Source organism: Zalophus californianus, chromosome 2 (assembly GCF_009762305.2).
Source record: "Zalophus californianus isolate mZalCal1 chromosome 2, mZalCal1.pri.v2, whole genome shotgun sequence".
In the NCBI taxonomy this organism is placed as follows: domain Eukaryota; kingdom Metazoa; phylum Chordata; class Mammalia; order Carnivora; family Otariidae; genus Zalophus; species Zalophus californianus.
Genome location: NC_045596.1, coordinates 2,177,439 through 2,196,209, shown reverse-complemented (window position 1 = coordinate 2,196,209; position 18,771 = coordinate 2,177,439). Strand labels below are relative to the sequence as shown.

Here is an 18,771-nt window from a genome sequence, read left to right as displayed (position 1 = left end):
TTAATCGAGTGTTGACGTTATCCGTAAGGCTTTTGGTCAACAGCAGGCTCTTGGCGGTTAGCTTTTTGGGGAGGCACAAGTTAAATGCAGATTTCTGAGTATGCGGGGGTCAGCACACCTGACCCGTGTTGTTCAAGGGTCCACTGCAGCTCAGACACTGAAGAGATCTCATTTTCAGTAACTACACTTAAACACCTGTCTCTGGCACAGGAGAGAGTATTCAGGCCTTAGTGTCCAGCAGGGAGCTGCAATCCCTCTCAGGAAAGCACACAGTAACCACCTTTACTGCAGACAGCCACACCTAAAACATGTTTTCTCTAAAAAGCTCAAAAAACAATCAGCATTCCAGCAGAAGAGACTGCATTTAGCAGTCTGTTATCATAATTAAATGCTCTGAAATGTGAAAACTGACACATCTAATTCCAGATGCAGAACTATTTCTAAATGAGTCGAGACACATCAATTTTTAAGAGAAATAAAAACACACAGCGTGTTAATCAGAGTTCCACTTAAAAAAATATCTAGCAAAAATACGTTAACAATCCTTTAAAGTAAATGTTCATCTTAATAATCTAAAATCACGTCAGTCCATAATAAGGACAAAAAATCTAAAAGAACAAAATGCCATTACCTGAACTGGCCTACTTCAATGTATTCAAACTGCTTCAGCACAAATCCAATAAACACCTACAAGCAGGAAAATAAAATTTTCACATCAGTAATTAAAACATGCAAACTAGGTGACTTTTCTCCCTACTTATTTGTGTCAATTTTAACAAGTTCCTGGCAGTAAACTTGTGTGTATACAAGAACTCAGACGTATTCTGTCAGACTAGATAATCCAGGACACTTTACTGAACAGTCGGTGGGAGGTCCGGAAAAAGAGATTGCGCACTCCAGGAGACACCGAGCAGTCCCGCAAAGACACGCCTGGGGGCCAGCTCGCCCCGGCTCACACCCCGAGCAGCACGGATGCCCCGACACTGGCTTGTAAGAAGATGCCCACATCGACCCACCCTCTCCTCCCACAAGCCGGCGTTCAAAGGGGCTGATGCAGGGGGCTGCTGTCTGACAAGGAAGGCAACCCTGAGGGCACAGGCAGCACTGCAGGACTGGCTTTGAGCCAGTTTGCGTCCAACTCTGTTCCAAGCACCTGCGCTCTCCCAACCTCGAGCCTGGAACTTACATACCGCTGTTTGCTCCCAGCCTGCAGGCATGACACAGACACAGAGCAGGTGCTCCACAGATCATGATGGGAACTGAATTAAATGGTCCGCCTGTTCTCATTTCCTACAGTCATCGTACTGAAACCCTCAGGACTGGGGAGAAAGGGCCCTGAGCTATACGAGCAAATCTGAACAAATGTGAGGCTAGAGCACTCACGGCAAGAAAAGGCCAGCAGCACCACAGAAGAGGTGGCTGGGAGGCAGCTTTGCTGGAGCTCTGAGGCAGGCCCCTCTCCACGTGCATGCGTCAGGTGATTTTTAGTAAGACAGAAGGAAGCAACAAAAGTTACACCATCTCTGAGAAGAGAGTCTATGTAGAAAGACTGAAGAGAGAATGGCGATCACACTGAACGCAGCCCAGAAAGAGAGCAGCCTCTCCCTTCCGCAGGAGAACATCGAGCTCTGCCTGGGAGGAGTCACGACTGGACGCTGAGGAGACAGTGGGCCGGTGGCTCTGTGCCCCCAGAGCGGCCCTCGAAGTGGGCCCTGACTTCCGCCTAAAAAGCCCCCAGGGCGCCCTTATTCCTAACCTCCCAGTCAGCATGCACCTGTCTCCCTCTGGGCCACCACCGCCCGAGGCTTCAGACGAGACCTCTCCTGCCCAAGGTCCCTGTGTCAGGAAAGGCCATGCTGTCCCTAACCGTTCTCCAGTGAGCATCTGCCCCAGGGAAGGGAGCGGCCCTCTTGGATGATGTTCTTCTGATAGTTTGGCAAAAGAAGGAGGAGTGCAAATGTCAGCCACCATGAAGCCCGGTCCTTTAAGCCCCCCTTCATGAGAAGACGGCCCCCGAATACCACTTGTGGGGAGATAAGCATCCTGAAGGTGTTTCCTCATTTCTCTGAGCAACAGACCTTTCCAGGTGAGTGTTGGTGCTGACAGGATCTACCGACACACCGATGTCTATGAAACATTTCCCACCTCACTTGGGAAAGAAGCCCAAGGTCACGGCCCAGCAATGACAGTCACACTTTCATGACCTACAGGCGACTTTATGTGTGGTGAATGCAGCCGGCGTCCCGAGGGGCTAGGATTCCAGAAGTGCTTCCCCACAGCTGAGTCCCGCCTGGCCAGGGCGTGTCAACACCGAGCTGGTCAGACGGGCACCGGGAGGGCCTCTCGGGGCACAGCACCAGCTACTGCTCCCTTAGACCACGTTCTTCTTTACAGACATGCCCGGACGTCAGCTTGTTTGAAACCAGATGTCATAATTGATAATGTGTTCAAAATAAGTCTCTGCGTTTTGCAAAAATGTCCCCCCGAACAGTAAGGCTTAGTTGTATCTAAAATTTAAATGCACTTATCTTGGGGTGGGGAGGGTGAGTGGACAGAAAGCCCTGACCCTCGAGTAAAGGCCACCCCAGGCAGAGAGCCCCGAGCTGGGGAGGACGCAGTGGGCGGCACGTCTCCTGAAGGCAGACCGTGGGGTCTCACAGGCAACCAGTACTGACTTACCCACAGCTAGGGTAGATGGGGGCCGAAAACGACAAACCTGGTCCGAGTCCAGAAGACAGTAGTTGACCCGTAACTGCACCAGCTGCGCCAGCAAGTCCAGAACCTGCCTCTGCAGCCGCACGGACGTGGTGGTGGTGTACTGCTTCAAAGCTTTAATAACCAGAGGCTCGAACAAGCGGATGTGATTATGAATAGCATTCTACAGAGAAAAGGAAAAGAACAAATCCGTGAGTTAGTCTTCAACTGAACACCTCAGGCCGCCGACCTGGGAAGTGCCGAGCTCCGTCCTCCCTTCTAGCACGACACCTGCCGTCTCTCGCTCACCTTATCCGCGCGGTTCTTTGTGGCGCTCGTGAGGTTGGTCTTCAGCTGGGTAGACACCTTCTGAAGCACGTCAAACCACCTGCCGGATGGAGAAAAGGGAGCCAAGAGTGGCCTTAAATCCTCTCCTGCGTCCCCAGTCGCACTCGGAGTCAGGGGGCCTGGGGGGCCACGCACGCAGCGGCACCTGCTCCTCTCCACCACAGATGGCCGGGCTGCGTCGAGCCCGCAGCGGCAACCGCCCCGGGCCTCGTCTGGGTGGCAGGCGGTCAGAGAGAGTGCACCTGGCGCGGGAAACCCACCACCACCCAGCCAAGGCCACGCTGAGGCCAGAAAGGGGATGCCCATGAAGATCTCACTTGGTTTTCTTAGGAAAAAATTCTTCAAAGATTCACACCAATTATAAGGTAAACGAAGTTAGATGACAGTTGACACACACACACGCACACACGCTCCCTTAGTTTTTTATTTATACCCCATATTATTAAATGAAGTATTTGAAGACATTTATTCCTGAGAACCGGATACACAGTGAGTATGCCACCCACATAAAGCCTGCAACACGGGCATTTTCCTTAGCTTCTGACTCTAGTATGTTAACTGCAGCTCTTTTATCACTACCTACATAAAAGGAAAACAAGGAATTCTCGTTACTACACCGAGTAGCAGCTCAAATATCTAATAACTATGGGCATTTAAGCAAAAACTACTATATTCCAGGCATCAAAAACACAATCATAAATGTAAATGAAGACTTAGAGCCACAAGGTGATGAAAGGCGTAGTGCTGTTATAGGAGACTCTTCAATGCCTTTCACACACCTTCGGGTGCCCTCACCACTGTACCACGTAGAAGCTGCGCTTTCACCCGAGTGCAGACCTAAGAGGTGCCCACCCCCACCTGGCGCCTGTGGTCAGCAGGCCAGCACGTTCCGCACCGCAGCCCCGGCGGCCCCCACAGCCCGGCTGCCTCCCCACGCCTGCCCAGCCCCCAAGCCTGCACGATCCCCCACACGCCACCTTACTCACTGGATCACACACTTTGAAGGCAGGGCTATGCCTCCAGCATGTTGGTAACATACTTTCCAAAGTTCTTTGGATACAGTAGAGTATGAGAAGACTGTGGCTCATTTTTTTTTTTTTTACTTTTTACAAACTTCACCGCTCTCTCTGTCATGGGTCTACCAAAGATGCGCCCCTGACACGACCACCCCGGCAGGACAGCTGGAAGGTTACCCTGAAGTGTCGTGGTCCTGCTCCGCCTGCACCATGTTCCTCAGGCTGGCGTCGGCTAAGGCCTGGGTGAAGTGGGTGTACGGAGCCATGAAGCAGTAGTGGTACAAGCCCGGCCTCACACTGGAGGAGCCCAGACGCTGTGCTCGGCCTTGAGACTTGCTGGGGTTGGAGGATAAGCCATCAAACTGGGAGGCCAAGTTTGTCCCAAAGAGAGTCTTCAACAGCTAGAGTGAGAGAACTGAAGCCATCAGCATCCGACTTAACATAGCGTGAACACACAGAGCAACTCCCAGGCAGAGTCACGTTAGCAAAAATTCAGACTGAAATCCTTGCTGGGAATCGCCATCAACACCGTGTGAGACTGCTGCAGTGAAGGGCAAAGTAAGTTTTAAAGAAGACCCTCAGAGCCTCGACTCTACCGTGATTCTCCACGAGACTGAGCATTCCAAACAGAACCCTGGAGGGACACTAAGATGGCAGGGCTTAGCCAGAGTCCAGCTGCCCTCTCCAGTGATGGGCCTCCTCCTCTTGCAGGGGAGTAGGAGAGGGACCCCTCTGCCTAAGAACGGAGTGAGCCAACGCGTGACACAGGGGCTGCCCGACACGCCCCCAGCACCACCTCCTCCGTGAGCAGTCGCATCACGCCCTCCTGCCCAGAGCTGGGGCTTGAAAGGACAAGACAGGAAACGGCTCTCTTACCTGCTGAACGCAAACGGTTGCCATCACCGGTTCTCGGCTGAAACAGGATTTCAGATACCCTAGGATCTCCTCGACACACTGCAGAAGAATAAGCAGTAAGACATTGAAGTAAGTGACTGACAGGTGGCTTCCTACGGCTGTGAGCCCTGCACAGACATTGAAGACCTGAGGTAGCTTCTGCGTAACTCCTGAGCGTCAGTCAAATCTGGAGGAAACTTGCGGTCTATCGCTGTGAACAAAGTCAGCAGAAACCACAGATGGTCAAGTAGCTCCCTGCAGCCTCCCTATCATGTGTTGCCGTCACTCGCTGGCTCGCTCGCCTGCTCAGGAACAAACTGTTCACCAAGTACCTACTCTCCCTGTGTTCCAGGCAGGAACTCAGAGAGTACAGAAGAGCCAGAAGCCCGGCAGACGTTCAGCTGAACATACGGCCCATGCATTGTGTGATTTACTACAAAATGCCCCACAGGTGTCTTACAGCAATCTGCAAAAATGACCAAAATGACGGCCTTCACGTGACCGCTCTCACAAACTACTTTTACCACCCTAAAAAATGAGATAAGGGCACGCGATGTCTTCTTGGGGCATCGAGAAGGACGAAGACATGAACTCTCAGGATGCCGCCAGGCCAGGCACTCAGCACCAACGGCCCGCCTCAGTGCCTACACGGTCACCAGCCGCTGCTTCCATCAGCGGAGCTGGAATTCACACCAACCAGACTGCCTCTCAATTTCCTTGTGTGGGACAGCTTCCTGCACTAAAAAACAACAGACTTTTGTTGGTTTCAAATACAAGGACCGTGTATTTTTAATATTCTGATTTACTCAAATTAGACTCTGAGCATTCAAGGTTGTATTCTGTAGGGCTGAATTTGTTACACGTTGCTTTTGGGTTGTACAGCCCACAGCTGGTATCTAATAAATGTTAACTGGAGGAATTACAACTAGAGCTTCCAGGGCACGATCTGTCTAGCAAAGGACGAGATCTCCTAACAAACATGCATGGAGGACTTGGTGGCACCAAACACAGCAAGAGGCACTGAAAACTGACAAGGAAGGAGGCCGTGGCGGCCTCAAAGAGCACGAGGAGCTCCAGGAGTGCGTCCCAACACAGGCACCAACATGCGGTGGAATACAGACTCCCACTTCTGGCAAAACAGGGCATGGGGCCCATTTATACCTTCCACCCAAACCACCAAAAGAAGCACAGGCACTGTGTGCAGTCGCAGCGACAAGACGCCAAATGGCAGGGACTGAAGGACAGTAACCCCTGAGGGGCAGGGACAAACGCAGCAAGCCCCACACTGCACTGGGGTCCACTGCCCTGGGAGACTTTCCAGGTCAAGGCACAAGGAAGAGAGGCACAGCGCAGCCTAGAGACCCCAAGTCAGGAGGAGCTGTCTCCACCCTGATCTTGCCACCTGGGCTCCTAGACATGCTTCCACCCAGCTGGGCAGTGTGTCTGCCAGGGGGGGTCCCAGGCCTGCCCACGCCGTGATCAGCCGAGGAGACCCCGCACACACAGCAAGTGTCCAAGCGCAAAGAAAATCCTGGGGGGCTTCTACCCTGCACTCTCATCGGAAAGACCAGGAGCGAAGATTCAGCAGTTAAGCAGAAGAGGCTCCCAGAGCACCGATAAGGGAAAGCCCAAACTGCAGCTGAAACAGGCCTTTGTCATCAAACAGCAAAACAGATCAACTCAGAACCGTAAAGACAAAGGCAAGAGGCTGTAACATCCAGTCAATCCTGCCCCGGATAAAGGATCTTCAGAGATGAAGTTACTGAACACACACCTTTAAAAAAGGAAGAAATGTAAGCATATCCCTGTTTTCAGGAATATCAAGACCCCTAATACCAAGCTTTATCAGACTGTGACTTCATTATTTACTTTCATATATTGGGATAAATGCACCAGTGGATAAATTCACTGGCTGCCACTGGAGAACAACTATTTCTGTGTATGTGGCAGTCAAAAAGAAAAAAGGAACCATGCTCCTGGTAAATGAAAAAAATACAAAAACAACAAACTACAAAGTCATCCGGATTCCAAGAAAAAGGAAAATTTTATTATTTTAAAAATTCCATGTAGATGGTTTTTATTTCAGAGTATCTAACATTCAAAGTTAAAATGGGTTATATTTCCCATGTTGCTACAACGTGTTACATGCACACAGACCGCAGGCCACAAGACCTGCTGGTAAAAGCGGGGAAAAGCGATGGGTTGCCAGGACTGATGGCCCTACGGGAGAGCGCCACTGCGCGCAGAGGCACAGCCTGGGCGGGGGGCCGGCCGGTCTCACCAGCAAGGCCGTACTAGGAAGAGCTCTGACCAGTTTCACTCTGAGGGACAACTGAGCGTCAGTTAGAACAGGACACTATGTAGCCAGTAAAAAACAAGTGCACGCACTAAACAGACCTGAAAAGAAGCAGAATACCGCAAGTAATCATGAAAACTAGGCACGCTTTCATGTACCAAGAGAAAGATTTAGAAAAATAAAAACAAACGAACTTCACAAACCACTGTACTTCCCTCGACAGAGATACTTGTTTAAAGGGGGAGCCACCTGCAGCTCCTCTGCGGCCCATCAGAAAGTACGACGCCCAGGAGCCAGCAGGTGGACACACGTGGCCAAGGCCTTGGGGTGTGGACACATGAGACGGTGCTCACCACACAATTCCTTGAACTCTCGTGTGTCTGAGCTCCTCCTTGTACGATGATGGGGAGGGCAACGGGGCTTCTACCCCAGCTCTGCTGCTTCCCGTGGCACCAAAGGAGCCGGCCATGCACCCTCACCACGTCTGTTGTCACCCTTTCTGCTCACGAAGGTCAAATAAGAAAACAAAAATAGAGCTATGCTATGACCCAGCAATTGCACTCCTCGGTATTTACCCCAAAGACACAGATGTAGTGAAAAGAAGGACCACATGCACCCAATGTTCATAGCAGCAATGTCCGCAACAGCCAAACTGTGGAAAGAGCTGAGATGCCATTCAACAGATGAATGGATAAAGAAGATGTGGTCCATATATACAATGGAATATGACTCAGCCATCAGAAAGGATGAATACCCAACTCTTACATCAACTTGGATGGGACTGGAGGGGATTATGCTAAGTGAAATAAGTCAAGCAGAGAAAGTCAGTTATCATATGGTTTCACTTATTTGTGGAACATAAGGAATAGCAGGGAGGACATTAGATGGAAGGGAAAAATGAAGGGGGGGAATCGGAGGGAGAGATGGACCATGAGAGACTGTGGACTCTGAGAAACAGACAGGGTTCTAGAGGGGAGGGGGTGGGGGGATGGGTTAGCCCGGTGATGGGTATTAAGGAGGGCACATGCTGCATGGAGCACTGGGTGTTATACGCAAACAATGGATCATGGAACACTGCATCAGAAAACTAGTAACGTACTGTATGGTGATTAACATAACATAATAAAATTAAATTAAAAAAAGAAAAAAGAAAACAAAGGGACTGTCACTGCAGTTTAATCCCACTCATGTTGTAGAATAAACTGGATCTAAGCTAATATACAGAAAAAAAACTGAAAAGAGGAGAGAGGTAGAACACCCCCAATCTGACGCTAAGACAAGCATGAGAGTCAGGTGCTGTGATGTGGCAGCAGGGGTCGGGGGGACATGCAGAAGATTCTCAAGCTACTACCACCTTCTGAACGTGCCCGGATGACGGGGTTGCAGCCCCACAGGTGCTGGTGCCGGCTATAGCTCAATGACAAGAAATGAAACACATACCTTCCCGATGTCCTGCAGCGTCGCCAGCTCTAGGATCTGAGAGAGAACATCCAAGGCAGAGCGCAGAAAGCCCCCAAACTTTTCAGTGCTGTTCTGAAGATCCAAGGTTACCTTGGAAAGGAAGAGAACACAGGATTACTTGCACTGTCCCATCCGTCATCTGCAACAAAGACACGCACTGTCTGTGTGATGAGAGGTGTCCCACTATGCAACCCTACACACGCACCATGTGGGCTGTTTGTTTCCTGTGCGCACTGGGAAAATGCTTTGGAAAGGAAACTACTCTTCCAGACAGCTTTATAAAACTGCCATCTTTCAGAAGCATCTTCTAACTTACATTGATACAACTGAAAGAAATAATTTCCGAGCTTCTATCATGAGGGAAAAAAATGTAAATTTCCATTACAACCAACATCTGATAAGCACCAAATCAAAATATATAAAACACACAACCTGTTCTACATACATTAGTTATCCCCAAAGAATCATCATCAAATCCAGAAACCGCCTTTCAGTCTGGCTACAGCAAAACATTAAATTCATGTTAAGAAGGATTAAATTAGGATTTTAATGGGCCCAGCTGAATTAAATTATGCAACTCCCCTATTTAACCGACTGAGAGAAGGGGTTAGGTCCAAAGACATAACATGAAAGAACAAGGGAGAGGGGGAGAGATCAACTAGGAAAATAAAAACTGGCAAAAACCCTGCAAAACGCTGCAACAGAGAAAGGAATCTGCTCCGTGAAATCAAACGTGGCCACCCGTGACGAAAGAGAAAGTGCTTCCTGGGCCAAGGGAGAGGACGGCAGGCGAGACACACACGGAAGATGACCACCAGGCAGGCCCGAGTGCCGCAGCTACTCTGTGTTACCACCAGGGGCGGGGGGCGGGCTTTCCAACGGGCTGAGGAAGGACGAGTGGGGCCACGTCCCACAGGGACAAGAGGGAAGGGGCTCACCTCCAGCAGGCAGGGCAGGACAAGGGACAAGGGGCACGAGCACAGGAAGGCCTATCTTGAAGAGGAACAGAGGTCACAGGTGAGAACCAGGGCCACAGGGCGCGGAGGGAGCTAACCCCAGAGCTAGAGTGGAGGGCCGTGCACACGGCCACTCAGGAGGAGAAATGAAGGAGATGGAGAGACGGTGTGACAGATCTCACATGTGCCAGGCACCCCAAACACGCCAGCCAGGCGGGCATCTGAAGTACTGGGGTCCACGGTGCACGGGGTACAGCGTGAAGCCCAGGATGTCCCAGAGGGGAAATGGTAAGAACAGAGCAGATGCTAGGAGCATCAACAGGGCCCCAGGACCCGAGACAGGAGTTGGGAATAGGCAGAAAAAAGTGTCTTCTCTGTGCAGGGTTTCCAACGTGCACCCTGCTATTTGGGTGGGTGACATGAGAAACATAGGCTAAAAAGAGCCTCTGAATCTGCTGTAAAACATGGTTAAGATTCTTATGTTTCAAAATTATCAATATCCTTCAGAAAAGAGGCCAGATAAGGTTTATAAATGGTTTTCCAAAAAACTGAGAAATATCTATCAGTAACAAAAAATGATGACCATCTGGGGACATGTTTATCAAGAAATAAACAAGATCTATGTGAAAAAATCTTCAAAAATTCTTAAAATTCTTTAAATTTTATGTACATCTGAGACACATACAAGAAGATTTCAAGAGGGGCACCTGGGTGGCTCAGCCGTTAAGCGTCTGCCTTCGGCTCAGGTCATGGTCCCAGGGTCCTGGGATTGAGCCCCACATCGGGCTCCCTGCTCCGCGGGAAGCCTGCTTCTCCCTCTCCCACTCCCCCTGCTTGTGGTCCTGATCTTGTTAACTCTCTGTCAAATAAATAAAAGAATCTTTAAAAAAAATAATAATAATAAAAAAAAGATTTCAACAAACAAAAATGCATCCCACACTCTGGAGAGGTGTATTTAACATCCAAGATATCAGTTCTCTAGGAATTCATCTACAAATTTAACATGATCCCAGTGGAAATATTCTCAGGATCCTTTAGATTAGCTTATTCTCATGTCCACATGCAAAAATAAACTAGTATCAGGAAAAAATTCTAAAGCAGAAAGGGGGAACCGACCACCGCAAAAATGAACCATGGAGGGGCACCTGGGTGGCTCAGTCGTTAAGCGTCTGCCTTCGGCTCAGGTCGTGATCCCAGGGTCCTGGGATCGAGTCCCGCATCGGGCTCCCTGCTCCGCGGGAAGCCTGCTTCTCCCTCTCTCACTCCCCCTGCTTGTGTTCCCTCTCTCACTGTGTCTGTCAAATAAATAAATAAAATCTTCAAAAAAAAAAAAAATGTACCATGGAGCCACAGAATGGGCATGTGTGCTTCTAACAGATGAACAGAGGGACAGACTAACGTCACCAAACAGTAAATGAAATACAGACCCATGAGAATTTAGCATCTGGTAAAAGTTGTATTTCAGATCAATTAGCGCAAGAAAAATGGCTTACTTGGGAAACAGTGCTAGGGGCAATTGGGCAGGTAGCTAACCAATGAAAAGCCTGAAGAGAAACCATGGGACTTTTTTCCTTAATCGTCTCAGCGTGAGAAAGCCCAGTGCAGAAGAGTCGACAGAACAGACTGCTCTCCCTCCAGAAACCTGTTTGTAAGGTCGGCCCTCGGGGGTGTCTGCACACTTGGCCAGTCGACAGTTCCCTACACCACCAGCAGTGCTCCCCGTGCCTGGACTATGTGAATGAACCCCACGTTTTAGGCTGCACACCTGCATTCCTCTGTGAGCCCCGGGTTTTGCTTCGTGTCAGGCAGAGGAAGCCTCCGTGGCCGGAGGACAAGTGTGGGAGAGAGAACGCAGCAGGCCTGCACCTGGGCCCCTGCAGACCGTGCCTGTGTGTCCTTACCACGTGGTGGTAAGAGTCCCAGCTCTGAGACTGCGCACGCACCGAGGCCCACGAGTCCGGCCAGCACATCTCTGACTGTGGGGGCGGCCCAGGAAGCCCAGACACAGCACCAATAAACCACAGAGAGATCGCTGCTCTGAGTTTTATATGATGAGAACTACCATAAACAAAGCTGAAAGACAACCTTGAAGAAACTATTGATTTGCATGTACTTATCTGTACGCCCATCTGTGTATGTACACAAGCTATAAATCTTAAGAAAGACACCCACAATCTATTAGAAATCTGTGTGCATATTTTCACAAAAGGAGCCATACCTTGTAGTTGGCGTGAGTAGCTTTCAGGACGTCATGCAATTTGAGGTACGAAGGCAGGTGACAGAAACTCCCCAGCGAAGAAGACTTATTTGCTGTAACAGGCCCTGGGGCATCAGATTGTCGAGAGGCTTTAAAACACACAAAATACACTTTGAGCTCAAAAGTACACACTTGCCAAGTTTAAGAGATCACTGGCAGTAACGGTTTTTAAAGGTATTCTAAAAGAATAAAATTGAAATTCTCTCTCTGACTTTTTAGTTAGAAGTAACAAGAAGTTGACTAATAAACATAAACAGAATCTGAGTATCTCCCCCAAAACCATAAAATAGGTGAGAAAGAAGAACAGTGTACTGCTATTGTCTGCCATGGTCTGGTCGCCCGTCTGTGCATCAGAGCAGGGCGGGGGTGGCCTCCAGCCCCCACACAGAGTCCAGGAGCCCGAGGCTCCCAGCGGCACAGTGGGCTGAGCCTGGCCAGTGTGGCCCAGGGGCCCTGTACGCCAGCAACACGCTGAGAGAATGGAAAGGGCCAAGCACGAAATAAAACCATTCTCCTCAAATTTTAAAGATTTTTGACTTGGAGGCTTTTTAGTTTCTTTAGGCCACCAGGAAGACGATCAGGAACATACTGCTAAGTTACGTCTGTGAAGTTCAGAAGATTTCAAAGCCGGTAAAGCCTCCTGCAATGCTCCAGTCAGTCCTCAGAAACTAGCAATTTGCAAAGCCCTAACATCGAGTCTCGTGAGAGAGTCGCGACCGCCCGAGGTGCCGTGAGATGTGCCAACGGGTCTGGTGGGGCACGACAGCACGGGTCGCCTCCCACCCTGCCTACACCCTCCCGTGCCCACCCGTGGCAGCCGGGTCAGCAGAAGCCACAGGCTCCCACGCAAACCCTGGCCCCTCCTAGGTGTGGAAGCCCCTCCACGCATCTGAGTTTGTCAGGTTCCTCTCTCTCAGAAGACTGTTCCTCACATTAGCACTTCCGTCTTCTGTCTTCACGTGTCAGAACCAACTCCTTCAGCTGCTAGCTGTTCCCAGCCATCTACACGGCCTCCCTGACTGAAATCAGGGTTCTTTCCACCTCTCCTCTGCAGGGAGAAGCAGGGTGGGGAGGCCCACGGACTGCCATAGCCACGTACTAGCCAGGGACAGGGAGTGACGCTCAAGACCGGAACAGGCTCTGCACACATTTAGGAATTAATATTTAGTACCTGAAACCACACCAGGGAAACTCTTTCTCTGGCTTCACTGCTGTGTACTTTATTTCCAAAAACTACGAAGCTATTATATTAACCTGGGCGTGAATGGGATCTGTGACCCGGAGGGCACCCCAGCCCCGCCCTTCCCTGCCGTTGCTTCATACCTGGACTGGCTTCGCTGCCCTTCTTGGGGCTCAAGGGCACAGAGGCCGGTTCTCCGGGTTCTTTCTCCTTTCCCTTTCGTCGGATGGGACTCAGAGAAGGAGGGTTTGTCAGAGACGGCAAGGCTGCCTACAACGAAACGAAGAGTCTGACGCGGAAACTGAAAATCACATACGTGCCTTCCCATCTCTTGAGCACAACATGCGCGATCATGGTTTCTTTGAGTCCTCGTTTACAGAACTCAGACACGGTCCGTGTATCTAGCGTAACCACACGGCCATCACACTGGCAGGTATTGACCTAGAACTTCCTGACGGGGGTGCTGTGAATGGCCAAGGACGCAAGGACCCTCAGGGAGTCGGGCGGGGCCCATCGCCCCCCGCAGCAAGCAACCAGGGCCCTCTGTGGGAGCCAGGAGAGGACAAACGGTATGAAGCAAATGAGGAAATGGGCTCAGAGCTGAAGTAACTTATTCAGCATCAAGGCTAATGAGCCACACAGCCAGGAGTCCACAGACCCACTACACAGGGCAGAGGACCCGCTGTGGGAGGGGCCAGCATGGGGGCACGTGCTCGGCGGGCCCCAGCTCTGTTCCTCTCTCCAGTCTCAGAGAAGCGGATGGGGTGGGACAAAGGGCCGGCCTCAGGAGAGTGGACTGAAGGCAGCAGGGAAGGACAGAGAGGCCAGAACAGGGGCTGCTGCATCCGGAGCTCCTGCCAAGTGAGCGGAGCCAGACACAAGGGATCGCACGGTTCGTTCCCATGAAACGTCTGGGATGGGCAGGTCTGTAGAAACACCAAGGAGCGGGTGGCCGCCTGGAGCTGGGGGGCAGGGGAGGTTTGGGGGTGACACCTAAAGGGCACAATGTTCCTTTCCAGGCTCTAAATGGATTGTGGTGATGGCCACGTGACTGTGAGCATATGAAAACCCATGGAATCCTACACTCCAAACAGGTGAGCTGCAGGGCACGGGAACCATGCCGCAGTTGGAGGATGTGAACAACGCTGTCTGAAGCAGGAGGAGGGGAAGAGAGGCAGCTGGAAGACTCCATCAGGCCACCAGTTGCACCAGAACAGTGGCAGCAAACGCACAGAAGTGTGTGTGTATTCACTTACATGCATGTGTGGGCGTACACGTACATGCATGTGTGCATGTGTGTATATGGGTTTTGCAAGATATTTAGTAGGGAAAACACAGGACTTGACAAGTAAAGGTGAGAAGCTGTGAGACCATCACACTCCTAGTTGACAAAGTACAAAGGGATGGGGACATGGCAGGCACAGGCAGGGGAGAGGCTGAGCAGCTCAGATTCACGCTGTGTCTGAGATCTGCGAGCCATCCAAGTAGCCGCGTCACATGTCTCTGCACTGACGCACCAAAGACAGAGCTGGGGTCTCTGATGTGTGAATGCTGAAGACAAGCACAGATCGGCCCCGCACCATACCTGAGCCACTGTCCGCACATGGCCATTTAAATGTAATGACAAACAAAATTAGCAGCTCAGCACCTCAGCTGCACTGGCCACGTTTCAAGTGCTCATTCACCACGTGTGGTTAGTGGCCCCTGTCCCGGCTGGCATGGACACAGAATGTTCCCATTGCTGCAGAGTGGTATGGGATGGCACCGGCCCAGGAGTATCAAGAGAGAGGCCAACCTAGGATGGAGCCTGCAGGCCCTCTGTGCTGGGCAGAGAGGAGAAACCAGGAAGTGCCTGGGAACAGAGGGGTGAGAGAAGAGTAAGAGACAACCCAGAGGCCAGGGGGAGCGCCCGCATTAGGACTGGCGTGGCGGCACCGAGGGCGCGGAGGAGAAGTGAGACAGGACCCAAGAGGTCCCCACAAGACACAAAGACCAATCTTGGCGAAAGCGTGGCTCTGGACAGTGGCAGCCGAAGGCTGAGCAGCCGGGGGTTAAAGAATCGGTGGCTGGATCACCTCACACCCGTCAGAATGGCTAAAATTAACAAGTCAGGAAACGACAGATGTTGGCGGGGATGCAGAGAAAGGGGAACCCTCCTACACTGTTGGTGGGAATGCAAGCTGGTGCAGCCACTCTGGAAAACAGTATGGAGGTTCCTCAAACAGTTGAAAATAGAGCTACCCTATGACCCAGCGATTGCACTACTGGGTATTTACCCCAAAGATACAAATGTAGGGACCCGAAGGGGTATGTGCACCCCGATGTTTATAGCAGCAATGTCCACAATAGCCAAACTGTGGAAAGAGCCAAGATGTCCATCGACAGATGAATGGATAAAGAAGAGGTGGTCTATATACACAATGGAATATTATGCAGCCATCAAAAGGAATGAGATCTTGCCATTTGCAACGACGTGGATGGAACTGGAGGGTGTTATGCTGAGCGAAATAAGTCAATCAGAGAAAGACATGTATCATATGACCTCACTGATACGAGGAATTCTTAATCTCAGGAAACACACTGAGGGTTGCTGGAGTGGTGGGGGGTGGGAGGGATGGGGTGGCTGGGTGATAGGCATTGGGGAGGGTATGTGCTATGGTGAGCGCTGGGAAGTATGCAAGACTGTTGAATCACAGATCTGTACCTCTGAGGCAAATAATACATTATATGTTTAAAAAAAAAAAAAGAAGATAGCAGGAGGGGAAGAATGAAGGGGGGGAAATCGGAGGGGGAGACGAACCATGAGAGACGATGGACTCTGAAAAACAAACTGACGGTTCTAGAGGGGAGGGGGGTGGGGGGATTGGTTAGCCTGGTGATGGGTATTCAAGAGGGCACGTTCTGCGTGGAGCACTGGGTGTTATATGCAAACAATGAATCAAGGAACGCTACATCAGAAACTAATGATGTAATGTATGGTGATTAACATAACAAAAAAAAAAGAAAAAGAAAAAGAATTGGTGGCTGGAGCTGCGGACAGCGTCCAGGCCAGTGCCAGTGCCAGAGCATGCGGGAGGTACTAGGGTGTGAAGCGGGGAGACACGACTCTTCAGAAAAGTTTGTAGTGATGGGGAGACCAAATGGCCACTAAGGGAGAACGTGAAGTTAGAAGAGCTTTTTCATGATGGAAGTAACTTGAGATGGAAAACACGGGAGGGCAAATAATAGGATATAATTATAAATGAACTCATCTATCTTAAATGCACTGTGCAAACAGGTTACCATTTGTCCTGAAGCTCATTCGTGGACCTGTACTTCATAGCGAAGCAGAACAACCTGCAAATGTTCCAGGAGACAGCAACTTCAATTCTGAGCTTTCTCGGCTAACGCTTAAAGCCTAAGAATCCAGCTAGTTCTTTCCCTCTCAGAGGCGACAGTAACAGAACAGTACCAAAAGAGCTACAAATTGGATGACACATTTTGGTATTAAACTTAGTGTCACCCTATGAGCAATTCCGTTCATTTAAAGCAAAAGAGAGTAAGGAAGGGGCAGACAAGTGAGCGAAGGCAAGTCCGGCGCCACGGGGTCCCTGAGCTGCCCAAGCGTGAAGTTACCTTCATTGCTGGTCCCGGAGCCACATCGTCCAAGACGTGAGCACAGATATTAATCACCTTCAGCAGGTGGGAGAAGAGCTGTTCCACCATGGGCACCAGGGTCCGGTCACCCAGAGCTGGCCAGACCTCTTCCTGCTTGGCAGCTGCTGGGTTGGCCTCTTCTTCGGAGGTCCAGGAACTTCTCAGAGATTTGGGGGCACTGGCTGTGATGAGGGGAAGAGAAAATCACTAGGGAAGCGAAGTCATTTAGACCCGCCTACTTTGAGTTCACTGGCCATCTCCACCTGGTGGTCAACTGATCCCTCCAACTCCATGGGAAACGGACTTTCACAAATGTCACCACCGGACATATACCCACCCATACACTGGTGACGTGCCAACCACCCCAGGCCCTCCGGATCTTTACAACCGAAGTTCCACCAGTGGCCACGGCCGGCTGCCCCTGCCCCTGCAGCCTCTTCCGGTCAGAGTCCTCTCCCACGGCCCACAGCCGGGATCTTGCGGAGACTCTCTCGCACCTCGATGCGACGTGAACCTCCCAGGTGGGCTTCCCTACCTTGCTCTCCAAGCCACACTCAAGCCCACGGAGGGACTCCGCCCCACAGCTGCCCCACCGCGAGGCTCTTCTGTGACCTCCCACAGCAAACACCACAGTCCTCCTTCACGAGGCAGCACCCCACAGCCGTCAAGTTCAGCAGCCTCCTTCCCCACCAGCCACACCCTCCATCCTCGTGCTCACCTGACATCCCAAACCACTTACAGTCCTCACATGTCACACAGTTCTTCATGTCTCCCTGCCTTCAAACAGGCTACACCCTCCGTCTGGTGTGCCCTTTCCTGCCAGCCCATAAAACCTGTTTCCTGTCCTGATCCCCCACAAGAGAGTGAGCACGGCCCCTCAGCACTGCCATTGTACTATGGTGTGTCACTCGCTGAATCCACGGCTGACTTGAGAACAGAGCCCAAATATCATGCTTTCTTACAGCCGTGGTGCCTGCTAAAACGAAATTAGAAATGCGTTTACCTGTAGCTAACTAAGAGACTGCACAGGGAAGGGGCTCCTTTAAACTACTCGGCTCAGAACAGCTGCCCAAAGCACACACCCATGCTGGTTACATGGGACACTCTGACTACAGGATCGAACCATCACTGGAGTAATTTCCCTCCGTGTGCTCACCACCCCACTCCCTAGAAGGAAACGAAAGCTATAGACCTGAAGTCCCTGTTTCAGCTCAGTACCAATACCTGCAAGCAAGTTTCCGGCTAAAACCAAAGCATCCTGATGGGCTGAGAGATCCAGCGGGAACCAGGCTGACGAGAGCAAGGTGAGGACCATTGTGGCCATGCCAACAGTACAGCTCTTTCTCGACTCATCAGAGGTGCTCAGCGGGGGCACCCTGGAAGCAGATGTGTGCCAGGTCAAACGACAAAAATTTTAAATCAGACAGTCCTGCCTTCTCTAATGAACCAGGAAGAAGGCATGTCACTATGTTTTATACCAGCTCATAAAGTGATTTTACTATTGTTAACTGACATCCTTCCAATAAGCCACAGCTCCATAAATATCATTGAGAAAGGAAACCAGGTAGCAGATCTGATTAAAACTACTGAAACTGGGGGATGCCGAGGTGGCTCAGATGGTTAAACGTCTGCCTTCAGCTCAGGTCATGATCCCAGGGTCCTGGGTTCCAGCCCCACCTCGGGCTCCCAGCTCAGTGCAGAGCCTGCTTCTCCCTCTCCCTCTGCTGCTCCCCCTGCTTGTGCGCTCTCTCTCTCTGACAAATAAGTAAATAAAATATTTAAAAAATAATAATAAAAAAATGATTGAAACTCTTTTTTATAACTTTTTAGCTTTGTCTGAATTTTGCCTTAGCATATTTTACTCCAATGCCACAGTTGCTTAGTCAGGTCAGGTGCTGGATCTCTGACCAGAAACAGGTTGCTCGATAACTACCTGTGGACAAAAGGAAGCAACCACTCTAGACCAGCAATCCATCCACTCCAAGCAAATGTTAGCTGGCCATATGCTGACACACAAGAAATCTACAGATTTG

At 50.7% G+C, this 18,771-nt stretch overlaps 1 protein-coding gene across 4 annotated transcripts in view; it reads right to left on the bottom strand.

Moving 5' to 3' along the window:
- Nucleotides 1-18,771, bottom strand: part of HTT (huntingtin) — a 136,443-nt gene that overhangs the window by 55,922 nt on the left and 61,750 nt on the right. For all 4 annotated transcript variants that reach the window (XR_003520794.2, XM_027598953.2, XM_027598952.2 and 1 more), the window contains 10 exons: nucleotides 17,963-18,114; nucleotides 16,718-16,920; nucleotides 13,246-13,372; nucleotides 11,884-12,011; nucleotides 8,689-8,799; nucleotides 4,935-5,012; nucleotides 4,236-4,459; nucleotides 3,004-3,082; nucleotides 2,717-2,878; nucleotides 632-687 (listed from right to left, as the gene is read on the bottom strand). Coding sequence is in view for 3 of the 4 variants with exons in the window: in XM_027598953.2 (XP_027454754.1) it covers nucleotides 632-687; nucleotides 2,717-2,878; nucleotides 3,004-3,082; nucleotides 4,236-4,459; nucleotides 4,935-5,012; nucleotides 8,689-8,799; nucleotides 11,884-12,011; nucleotides 13,246-13,372; nucleotides 16,718-16,920; nucleotides 17,963-18,114 (1,320 nt within the window). In the remaining variant the exon portion in view is untranslated. The remainder of the gene's footprint in view (nucleotides 1-631; nucleotides 688-2,716; nucleotides 2,879-3,003; nucleotides 3,083-4,235; nucleotides 4,460-4,934; nucleotides 5,013-8,688; nucleotides 8,800-11,883; nucleotides 12,012-13,245; nucleotides 13,373-16,717; nucleotides 16,921-17,962; nucleotides 18,115-18,771) is intronic.